Source organism: Sardina pilchardus, chromosome 14, assembly GCF_963854185.1.
Source record: "Sardina pilchardus chromosome 14, fSarPil1.1, whole genome shotgun sequence".
NCBI classification, from domain to species: domain Eukaryota; kingdom Metazoa; phylum Chordata; class Actinopteri; order Clupeiformes; family Clupeidae; genus Sardina; species Sardina pilchardus.
In genome coordinates this window covers 18,255,918-18,268,116 of record NC_085007.1, presented here as the reverse complement: position 1 = coordinate 18,268,116, position 12,199 = coordinate 18,255,918, and the positions used below count along the sequence as shown (strand labels likewise).

Genomic DNA, 12,199 nt, shown 5'->3' with positions numbered 1-12,199 from the left:
ATAATATATTTTGCCAATTAAATGTTAAACTGCTGCAACAAAACTACCTGATATTCCATGACTTTGCCCCTAACATTATAAAATTCCCTGACTTTTCATGACTGGAATGTTCCCTGACTTTCCAAAATTCCATCTACAAATAGTTACTGCATGATTTTCTTCATAGCTTGCCACCCACAATAGCTCAAACTTTCTCCACAGCAATGTTTGTACACTTATCTTTAATACAACATATCCTACTTCACAAAAACTGATCCCAAATGACAATACACAATGATTAGCTGTACAACAATTGAATAATACAATTCAATGACTTGAGTGCTACACACGCTATCTGTCATAATCTTAGAAAATGATGAGAACTTACCAATGCACACATCAATTTTGCCCTTGATGGCTGCCTCGTGCAGCGGTGTGTAGTTCCAATTATCACGAGCATTTGGGTCAGCTCCTTGGCATAACAGCAGACTGACAACCTCAGCGTGGCCAAAAGAGCAGGCATTATGCAAAGGAATTAAACCACCATCATCACGGGCATGGACGTTTGCCCCAGTCTGAAGGAGATGCTCCACCACGTCCTTCCTCCCAAAACCTGCAATGTTTCAGAGTATAAGGAATCCTAGTCTCCTCACTTACTAACAAAGACCAGTATAAAACACTCTCAGTCATTCTGACATGATTGCTGTTGCATGGATTTCATAATTGAGCTAATTCATACATGTGAGATTAGGTTAAATTACTTTACCGAGATTAAACTGGGCTGTTTTAATTTATCTTTAAATGTAACAATCCTTCGAAAGAGAAAGCTATCATAACTTCACCACAAAGAGTTTCGCTTGAATTGGCTTGTCATCCTTTTCGTAGTTAATTGCTGACAAAAGATTTGCGGGATTTTAAACATATTTCAAAGATGCAGGTCTTTATTCACGCTAACGTCCACACACACACTTTTAACTTTTTAAAGCCTAGCTGCTATGATTGAAATGAATTCTCGTTACTGCTGGTAACTTGACTCTCGACGGGTCTACATTGAAATAACAACACTCATCCAAACCTTAATTCAACTTTTATCTAAATACTGGTTAGTAAGTTACCTGTAGCCGAGCTCAAATAATTCTGCGTTTTAATCTAAGTAATAAGATGAATAGCCCGATTGTATTTTCTGACACGGGTTCAAAAACATTAGCCACAGCTAGCGGTAGCTACGTTAGCTAGCAACTGCTGAGAGCAGCTAATCGCGAAAAACCAAAACAAACCACCCTCGACCAAACGCAACGATGCATTGCTAGCAATCGGCCATTTAATTAGACGTGCTAGCTAGTTCTCACAAAACTTAGTTAGCCAGCTACCTAGCTTGCTACCTGCTCTGCAAAACTGCTTACTCGCTGAAGAAACACGATAGAAACTTAACAGTTACCTGCAGCAAAATGTAGCGGGGTCGATTTACGACCAGCCATGTCTTTAGCGTTCACATTAACCGTATCCACCAGTCTCTTCACCCGTGATACGTCCCCATTGCGGCAGGCCTCAAAAAGCTCCCGAAAGGCTCCACTGGTCCCACAGCCGCCGCTTCCAGGGCTGGTGCTGCCTGAATCCGGACTGGAGCCACTGCTGCTACCGCCAGCTGTGGATGAGCTAGTAGAGCTGCTACTGCTCAGGGCCGGAGCAGGGAGGTCGGGGGAGACCGGAGTTATCTCCGGATCAACGACACTCTCTTGCTCAGACCCAACCACAGGCGATGCTGTCGACCCTCCGGACACTGGGGGTGATCCCGGAGGAGTTAGAGTATGTGTAGAGGGTCGCGGTGGGGATGAAAGGTTTGATTGTTGCTGCTGGGATGAGCGACGAGACGCCGCCATTTTCATCAGTCCCTCTAGCAACAGAAATAGTTCTGTTGAACTTCCGGGGAGTGGGAGGGAAACTTCCGGTCTTGAGTTACAGCGCACTCCAATGGCGCACACAGGTGGCTTATTTCATGGAGTGCCAGTTACATGTAGCCTAACCTAATTCTATTCATGATAATATGTTATGATTTTGTTTTCATAATATGTTTGCTTTTGTTGAGAACGTCATAAAATGTATGTTGTAATTTTATAATCCAGTCCACAAGTCAACATGTCATAGGGGGGCAGATCTGATGCTGTCGTTAGTGACAATAGTTCCAGAAAAACTGTGTTGAATGGCTATTGCAATCTAGTAACTCATGGGCCACTGGTCAAGTGATTGTCAGTTTTCAGTTTCAAAATTCTCTTCATTTTGGAACTGACCATTTTGGAACTGACATGCATGGAACTGAACTGGAAACTGAACTGGCATGGGAAAGTGCTGCTATCTTTTCCCATAATCTCTTATGAGAGAATTGCCACAGTTTTCTCCACACTGTGTATTCAGTGATACTTCCTCCTTCAATTTAATAACATTTTATATTTCTTTTTCTTAATATTCTCAAGTTTTCAACGGTGGACCACCAGCGGCAAGTCACTGGTGGTCTGAAATCTGATTTTGCCATCTGGAAAACTCTACTGTATATGGCCGGCTTTCATTTCTGCATGTAAGACATATATGCTTGTATAAGCTGTCTGACTCTAGGTATGCACTGCCCCCCTATTTCCATCTCATTGCACCTCAACTCCAAAAAATCCTAACTCCAACTCATCAATGACCAGGGGTCACCTATTTAATTGAAAATTATTGCAAAGTTCTTTGCCTTTACATTTCTTGAATTATTTTAGTCTTTACCAATTTGACAGAAAGCATTATGTTTTGATTGATTATAATTCTAAACTAGGCTATGTATTATTATATGCCCACCAAAACCTCTCATCCATAATCCATAATGACTAGAAGCACCATGTCTCTGTGTGTTTGGCCTTTCGGCTTCTGTCAGAGCCGACCATTCAAAGAGGAGTTATTAATAGTCATCCGACAGTAGGCGTCCGCACCTTACCACCTGATGTTTACCAGGTCACTGTTACACCTCTCCTTGACCTTGGGTGACCTTCTCATCAATCATTGACTTGGAATTAAGTCACGGCATGAATTGTGTGCCAAATGCAGTTTTGTAATTGGTTTGCTTTCATCAGAGCTAAATCGGTTATTTGATGAAGAGAGAGACAGAGAGAGAGAGAGAGAGAGAGAGAGAGAGAGATCAAAGATTGCAATACTGTTAGTCGGTTATTAACATGGTGGGACATTCCAGATGTAGTTCCTCTCAAAAATTTGGCTTTGGCTGTGGAATTTTTTTAAATTTATTTTAGGTCTCGTCTAAGTATGACTGTATTTTAAATCATACAATTGTGCTTGTATTCACTGAGTTTAGCTACTCAGTATACAAACAGTCAATACCGAGAGAAGTAAAGTGTTTCTTTAAACAAAAAGTTCATTTTTCAACGGAATGGTCAAAATCACGTTAAATCACGTTTCAGAAATACATTAGAGAGACCTCTCTTCAACTCTTTGTGTCCTCTGGGTGGGTTCCTTGCCCATAAACCATTGCAATGCGTACCTGAACCCTATGGCAGGTTGCACAATGGAAACTGACCTCTTGACACAGTGACCAAAGTCACCAGACCAAACATGCCATACTATATATACTATAAGTGATGGCATAGTGTACATGTGGACATAGAAGCCTTAAGTGTTTTGCCTCACAAATTGTGAAAGCATATTTCACAGTGGTTTCACCATTATCATATAAGTCAACATATGAATCAGCTCCAATTGCTGCAATCAGAGAAAAAGTTGGTCATTCTGATAGCACTGACATGTTGATTGGTATACATATTTGCATTTGAGATATAAACTAAGTATTTTGAGTGAGTTACTGTGGTTATAGCAAGATAGTAGGTATTTCACATGAGTGCTGTTGCAATTAATGAGAACAACTGTGGACTGCTGCCCTCTATGGCTGACAACTGGAATTAGTCAGAAGTGAATGGAAGACGTGAAGATTCTGTCCCCCTCCCGCTGAGGAGAAACATCCCCACAACATATTGTTGCCCCCACCATGCTTCACAGTAGGTATGGTGTGTTTTGGGTGGTGTACTGTGTTTGGTTTTCGCCAAACATAGCGCTTGGAGTTCAGTGCAAAAACATCTGGAATATTCTGCTTGCATGGAAAAAGCTTTTATGGTCAGATGAGACTAAGATTGAACTTTTTGGAGTCTAAGGCGCTAACCAAACACAGTATACACACCCAAAACACACCATACTGTGAAGCATGGTGGGGGCAACATTATGTTGTGGGAATGCTTCTCTTCAGCAGGGACTGGGCAATTGGTCAGGATAGAAGGGAAAATTGATGCTGCCAATACACCCAAATTCTTGAGGAAAACCTGCGTCCCTCTGCTAGACAGCTGAAGATCGGCAGGTCATTCGCCTTGCAACACGACAATGATCCTAAACATACTGCCCAAAGAACAAAGCAGTGGCTTAAGGATTGGATGGTGAATATCCTTGAGTGGCAAAGTCAGAGCCCTGACTTAAGTCCTATAGAAAATCTGTGGATTGACTTGAAGAGAGCAGTCCATCGCCATTTCCTACAGAATTTGACTGAATTTTAACAATTCTGCACAGAAAATAGGGCAAATATTCCCCAATCTAGGTGTGCAAAGCTATAATAGAGACATATCCAAACAGATGGCTGTAATGAAAGAAAAAGAAAGCTCTACAAAGTATTAAATCAAGGGTATGATGACTTTTCCAACCCTGTTATTCTAGTTTTTAATTGTTTATTCATTTTCAGAACAGTTTACTTTCATTTCATTATTTTGATGTTGTACAGCTAAATTTGTAAATAAAACTGGAAAAGATCTTTTTAAAAATGGGTTTTGATTTCAGGCTGTAAGACAAAAAAAGTAACTATTTCAAAAGGGTATGATGACTTTCTATAGGCACTGTAAACATGCATAACCAGTTTGAACCAGTTTGGGATTAAAATGTCAGTGGAGAATTTTGTTGAATTTGTCTTTAAATCTAGGACTAGAAATTGGACAGGAAGTTGGCCCTTAAAATATAAATGTTAAAATATAATTGATTACCTTCATGGTATCACTGTAAACACCTGGGCCAAGACTACACTTGAGTGAACACAACTGACATCTTCACAATACACAATGTTCCCTTCATTTGTGAGAGAAAAGCCTCTTAACAACAAATGAGATGTGACGCTAGGGTTAGTCAAGAAGAGTTCACTGTTATCTCAAACAGGTGCACTTCCAAATGTTATTTAGAAGATATTCAAGGTATTCAAGGATTTTCTCACATACACACACATACAATGTAAGGCACGTTGTGAGATCACTCATGGTTGCTCAACTATTCCATGAGTTGAATAAGTCTTATAGGATCATCTTATACATACAGTATAAGGTGTCTGTTTGTCCCATGTGCTGTTGATGTCTGTATGCTGTTGATGTGTTTGCCCCCATAAAACTTGCTCTGTTAGTGATGTTGTGTTTGCTGGTAAATACTTGGTTGTTGATGGGTTGCTGTGGAAATTCCCCAACCTATAGCATTAAGAATTTCCCAACTATGTATATCTGAAATTACACTCAGCATTATGGTGGTGGTTGCTGTTTGGTGTGAAAAAACAGGTCTCAAACTACACTGAAAACAGGGTGATCTTGAACTGTGTTCTGTTAAGTACACAGAACTGTGCAAATTTGGAGTAGCTTTCAAGTGGCCAAAGACTTGGATGCTGAGTTTGCAAAGGGTGCAAACACACTAGTATTTGTCAAACATTGAATAACGTAACATGTACTACGGACAAATGTGAAAATGTGCTGTATTGCAGTAAACACTGACACTGAACCATTTGACCAAGAACTGATTTAAGTGAGGAGTATAACTGATCAAAAGCTAACCTGCAAAATATGGGCGGTTCGGTTGGGGGGGGGGGGGGGGGGGGGGGGGATTAGTAAGTTAAATAACTGACTTTTATTTGTGCCAAGTGCCAACTTTATTGTTGTTGGTGTTCATTGCAAGGCAAGTCTGTGACTTTTTAATCGTTAAATCTAGTCAACAGCAATACCTCTTGTGAAGATTCATTTCCACTACAATTACAGTATATTAGTCAATGTTTCATCCTTTATAGGAATCGCTCAGGAGAAGATAAATTACTTTTTTCTGACATGCGACAGATGACAGGTGGCAATAAGATGGGTGCTTGCTTGCCATTGTAGTCTTTTACCAGAGCAGAATCCTCCTCCGCACAATCACATAAAATGATCTTTGTTCCTTTCAAACTGGGTCAGTTTTAGAAAGCCAATCAGTCTGACAGTTCTAGTATAGACGAATGCAAGATCTTAAAAAGTAAATTAGTACAATCTGTCCAACTAATTAAATAATTAACGTTTTTGTTTGTAGATTATTCTGATATTGATCAAAACGCTTCAATAATGACTGTGGTCAGAAAGGAGTTGTTTTAGGTTATGTTCATTTTTGTTATCACCAATCATATTGTAAAAATGCAATCATATTGTAAAAATGTAATTTAACCTGAGGGCTATATGATGAAATCTGTGGTAATTTTAGCCAGAGCACCTGACACATACATGGATCAAGAGTTTGACCTCCTGGGCTTCCATGGTTAATTCTGGACATGATGACATTTGACAAAGTACTTCAAGAGAGCTGAAACAAGGTATGCATATAAAATATTAGAAACAGCTTTGACATGTTTCTCCTTCTAAATTTCCTTCTGGGCGAATGCTTCTCTGTTGAGCTGTCATTTTTTCACAGTTTACTTCTCTCAGAGTCACAGTGTGAGTAGGCTATAGCAGATATTCACGAGGCCTAGATAACTTACAAATTAGACTGTTGGAGACCTGTAAATATGTCTGCTTTGTTATATATGAAGAGCTGCCTGTTGATCTGGTTAAGACTCTTTACATCTTTATATCTGAGCCTACAGTATATAAAATGAGCTGCATGAATGAGCAGTCAAACTTTGAACAGTATTTGGAACTGAGTGGGTGTGGAACTCTTCTCAATATGTAAAAACATAACAGAGAACAACAACCATTTGTTAGCTATTGGTTGGATTTCTTGATTGTTAATCTATGGAAAACATTTTTTATGATGCAATTATCTTACTATCTTACATCTCCTAGCAACTCCCTGGGGCATTTTATACATACCAAAGAGGGCAATTGAACACTCCCTGATGCGTCCAGCATGCCTAATGAGCCGTCTGTGATTGGTTGATGCAACATGTCCACGTGCACCCGGTGTGATCTTTGACTAACACCGTGAGAGCGTTCCCCTTTGATGCTATACAAGTAACCTAGATCCATCTGTAAGGGAATCATACCACTCTGTGAGTTGAAAGTACAGGAGTCCCGGGCAAATCGAGTGACCATGGTCCGGCAGACATAAGGAGCATAGCCTGCCTCTGGATTAAAAGAAGAGCAGGCAATATACTGTTTCACCAATTATCCTGGTAAGTAGAGACACAGGTTTGTCACTCACTCAGTTGAACGAGCCTTATGGCTTTCATGAAATCATTACAAGTGCGAGGAATCATTGGAATACAGTGTCTTGACATGTCCTATTGTGTTTGGGAGTTTGAAGTGTGATTTAAGTCTTGGTATCCTATAAATTACGCTTTGAGTCTGCATAGCCTACACGAACCGTCTTTAACGAACAGTTACAAAGTATCCGTGTAGGCGACCACAATGTAACCAAACAGGAAGAACAGTAGGCTAAGCTTTACGTTCGGCCCAATTAAACAGTAGGAAATGCGGGATAAGAGCATTCTTTGTTATTTCATATAACGATCACACTGGCTTTTTGGACGTTATGTTGTATCATGAATTTGCAAACTAAAGCGTGACATTTGTAGACTATTATTGAAATACCCGGTCGAACAGCGACTGCATTTTTTCTCAAATCGGCTAGATTTGTAATGAGCTGGCACCGGTAAGCCAGCCAAAGCGGTATATTTTTACCCTCTCTATCGCAGACTCTTGCCGTTATTAGGCTAACCTGTTTAATAGTTCACAAGTAGCCTACTTTTTGTGTTACTTTTCGTAATATGAATGTCCTTATATGGATATAGGCTAGCCTACCTGCTACCTGGTGTTGTAACAGGCTAGCCTACTCGAGACCACGTTTATGTGGTCTTGTCCTGGAATCAACTTTATTTGGTCTCGGTTTCCAGCATAGAGGTCTCAAATGGATTTGTGCATAAACCAAGACATTCTCATCACAAAACCTTATCAACGCAGCAAATTCAAATTGTAAATGCAGTCCAAGATGCATCTATTTTTACATGGTTTCTTAGCTGCTCTGTTTTCTTGGTTTACATGGTTTCGTATCAAGCAGGGCAAAAATGAAATGCATATTTATTTTAGAACTATATGCAAAGTTTCTAGCCAGATAAGTTTGCTCTCCTCGACAATAGTGTCAGTGAAAGGTGCTCCTATCATCGCGGCGAAATCGATCAGCTGATCTAGTTCTGATTTTACAAGGCCTACAGTTCGCACTAATCCAGGGTGGCTGCTGTGCTTGCTTTTGCAAGTAGGTCTTTCCCGTATCTTTCTTTGTATAGGGTAGTCTACATTGATCAAATTATTGACAATCATTGTTCAAATTATTGGTTGATCATTTTACATTTAACGCCAATTAGTGCTAGACGTAAACTACACTGTTGGACTCGCGTGCACTTCAGATTGTGAACACCAGAGGTCACTCCAGACCGCCTAGTCACAGAGTGCTATTTCATCCTAGTAAAGCGGTCTTTAGAAGCATGTTGATGATGGTAGTGTATTTTATTGTATTGTATTATGAATAGATGTATACAGCTGTTGTAACGACCAGCTGCCCAAGTTGTCAAGTTGATGTTTTGTTGTCTGAGAACTACACTTTATGCATTGTTGTAGCCTAGGCTTTCCTGTGTAGGCTTATGGACGTTTTTATAGAAATTAGCTTTTAAAAATGGCAATAATTTTTTACAGTTTTACAGCAATTGCTCTGGAAATGTTTCCATATTAATTTACAAGATTGTCTGAGAGGTCAGGCACTGACGTTAAGACAAGTAGGCCTGGTAATACATCTGTTCTAGTTTATCCCAAAGGTGTTGTAGAGAAGCATTTTCTGAGCAGGGCCAGTAATTTTTTTTCCCCATACCAAAGTCACTGAAAATGTCTTGAATGTCTAAGTTGTAGACCTTGCTTTGTGCAATGTTTAGTCATGCTGTGGAGGGATAATGGTACAATGGTCGTTTTTTTCCAGGGATTTATGATTTATAGCTGCCTTAACACCAAGAAAGAATGAACTTTGGAACTTGTTGATGTGCAAAGATGTACTTTTATGCAGCCATGAGCTAGAGGAAAAGTGTCTGTTTAGTGCGGCCTATTTAACTAGATAATATTTAACGATTGCCCTACAATCTATTTTAGCTACTTCTCTGCATACATTTCAGTTTACTTTCTAAATATTTGAGAAGTAGAACTGACATTTGGCCATACTGTTATGTAATCACCTTTACCAAAACATCAGCTCTTTGCCACCCATGCAAGCAGATAATGATGACTAATGAATTTATTTCTTTTATACAGTGCACACTACAATTCCTCATATAAGTCTGCCATGCCAGTAGACTTGGCAATGCCACTCTTCCTGTCAAACGGGGACTTCCATGGGAAAAGGCGCTCCAGGCCTGTAAAATGTTTACAGCCACGCCAGAACCCAGATGAAGGCCAAACGGTCAACCGAGGTTGCTCCCAGCAGTGGTCCAGTTTGGACGAGGTGAGCACACTCAAAGCAAAGAAGAAGCAGGTGTCTTTTGCTGACCACAGGGGCATGGCTCTTACCAAGGTCAAAGTCTTCTCCGAGTTTGACGACCCCATCGACATCCCGCTCAACATCCAGGAACTTCTGCGCTCGGCGCTCAGCTTGTCGGAGAAGGGTGCTCTAGTCCTCGACTTCACCCAGCCGTCATCCGACTACCTGCTCTTCCGCCAGCGCCTGGAGCGTGACTTCGTCTGCCTGGAGAACTGCACGCTCACGGAGCTGACCCTGGCGGGCACGGTGAAGGTCAAGAACCTGGCCTTCGAGAAGTCGGTCAAGCTGCGCATCACCTACGACACGTGGAAGAGCCACGTCGACGTGCCGTGCCAGTACGTGAAGGCCACCTACACCGACGAGAACCGGGACACCTTCGCCTTTGAGGTGAGCCTGCCCAGTGACTTGCGACCACACGAGCGTATCGAGTTTGCCGTCCTCTATGAGGTCGACGGAGTGCAACATTGGGACGGCAACGAGGGGCAGAACTACAGGATCGTTCCCTCCTCGCTGAAGGAAGAACACCAGAAGCCCTCGCATATAAGTCCAATACAAAATGGCAGCAACGACTGTGGCATTCACTTTGACCGCTATGGGAGCCCCCGATGCTCGCATGGGATTTTCCCTAACTGGGCAGGATATGCTAGCTATGAGGACATTGGACCTTACTACTAGTCCTTGTAATGCTACTAATCTTTCAGACCTGTTGTCTTTATATTAGCCAATGGAAGATTGACATTGCATTATGCATATTTTCCTTTGCGTGCAGGGTGCAGGTAGTACCACTTTCTGACCTCTGACACACTGACTCAGAACTCTGAGTGGGGTGTCTCGGCCTCATTACACTAATCCAAACAGGATGGATTCAAAGACTGGGAAAGTGTGTCTTACATCATGATGGTGTTTGTAGCGCCAGTGCAATATTGCTTCTTACCTGTAAGTGCCAAAGCTGGTTTTCCATTTGAGGAAAATTTTAAGAAAATGAAAAAATATATATTTGTCTAATTTTGAGATGTTGTATGCATTTCCAGTGTTTTTTAGGTTGCTCACTCAGACAAGCTAATATTGTTGTGAATGTTTGAGTGTATGTGTGACTGAGAGAGTGGGTGAGTGAGCGAGCAAGTGAATGAGGGAGAACAAAAAGGGTCTAAGCCCAGTTATGGTATTTTCTGATACAGCTGCTACTTTATTGAGTTTATTTATGATGAGTATGACTGGGGACTTATGCCCTTATGACGTGCCAATATTAATTGCGATCGATCTTAAGGCTGTTTTTAATGGCAGAGTGCTTTAATTGTTTGCACTGAGGAAAGGCATCATGGGGAAAAAAGATCTCCAGTATCAATGTGATTGTTAGATTGAGAATTGAGAATGTATTTGTTTCTTTTAAATGTCTTTAAAGCTTTTAGCTATTTTAACTTTGGGCCTGAAACACCTTTTTTTCATGTTCTCACATCAGATACTTGGGTTCACTTTTGTTGGATATTAGTCTTTTTGTATTTTGAAAAATTTCAATCACAGCTGTCTTTTATAGTGGAGAATAAGGTAAACATGGTTTATTCAATACCACAAATGATAGTTGATTAAGTGTGTGTTTGTTTTCTAGTTTTTCCTAGTTTTCCTAATTATTAGTATTATGTGACAATAGGGATGTGCACATGCACAAGCACCAGCCACTTGTTCATCGGTTACAACTGAGAATCGGTGTAGTTTTGTGTCAGGGATATATTGATCTCTGTTTTTCAATTTGAATGGGAATTGTAAGTCATTCTTTTTCTCTTTTTTGTGTCTTATGTTTTTTTTGTTCTGTTTTTTGTTTTGTTTTGTTTTTTGAAAATGAATAAATGCAACTTGTACATCAGATGTAGTACGTGCCTCTTACAGGATGGTGGCAGTATTTAGCTACTATCTATTAACCATCTCCTGTTCATACTGTAGGGTAGGCTGTGTCCTGTCTGTTTGATATCTAGGCCAGGCCTACATCCAATTTCAACATCATGAGTAAAGCCATACTGTCCATAATATGCGCAGGCAGTGGAACTATCATAGTGTTGTGTAGGCTACATCCATCACATCAGGAGATGTCTAAAGTTTTTTGAGTAAAGAGAATGTACAGTTGAGCAGCTCTGACTGTAAATTCCTTTTTGAACCCATAGGTTAGTGCAATTGTCTGCAGCTCACCCTAGACTAACATGCGCACACTAAACCATTAAATGGTCATGATGTGTGTTTGTTATTATTGATAATATTATAGCTGTCAGAGTGTTGATATATGACAACAGCCCAGGGGCCTGTACTACGAAGCGGGGTTACTGGCTTAGCTGGGTAACTTCGAGAGTAAGTTGATCACGTGTGGCGTAACTTCCCGGTTAACCCGTACTACGAAAGGTGGATAGGTTTTAACCTAGGTATG

General features: G+C 40.7%; 2 protein-coding genes across 2 annotated transcripts in view; one reads left to right on the top strand and one right to left on the bottom strand.

Annotated features, from left to right (window-relative positions):
- Positions 1–2,011, bottom strand: part of tnksa (tankyrase, TRF1-interacting ankyrin-related ADP-ribose polymerase a) — a 107,301-nt gene extending 105,290 nt beyond the window's left edge. The window contains exons 1-2 of the mRNA XM_062553923.1: positions 1,418–2,011; positions 368–592 (exon numbers count right to left, since the gene is read on the bottom strand). Of these exons, the coding sequence (XP_062409907.1) occupies positions 368–592; positions 1,418–1,865 (673 nt within the window). The 5' untranslated portion in view covers positions 1,866–2,011. The remainder of the gene's footprint in view (positions 1–367; positions 593–1,417) is intronic.
- A 5,244-nt stretch (positions 2,012–7,255) lies between these two features.
- On the top strand, positions 7,256–11,647 carry ppp1r3b (protein phosphatase 1, regulatory subunit 3B). The gene is made up of 2 exons (XM_062554302.1): positions 7,256–7,441; positions 9,561–11,647. The coding sequence occupies exon 2, from the start codon at positions 9,592–9,594 to the stop codon at positions 10,459–10,461; it is 870 nt and encodes a 289-aa protein (XP_062410286.1). The 5' UTR covers positions 7,256–7,441; positions 9,561–9,591; the 3' UTR covers positions 10,462–11,647.
- The last annotated feature ends 552 nt before the right edge of the window (positions 11,648–12,199 follow it).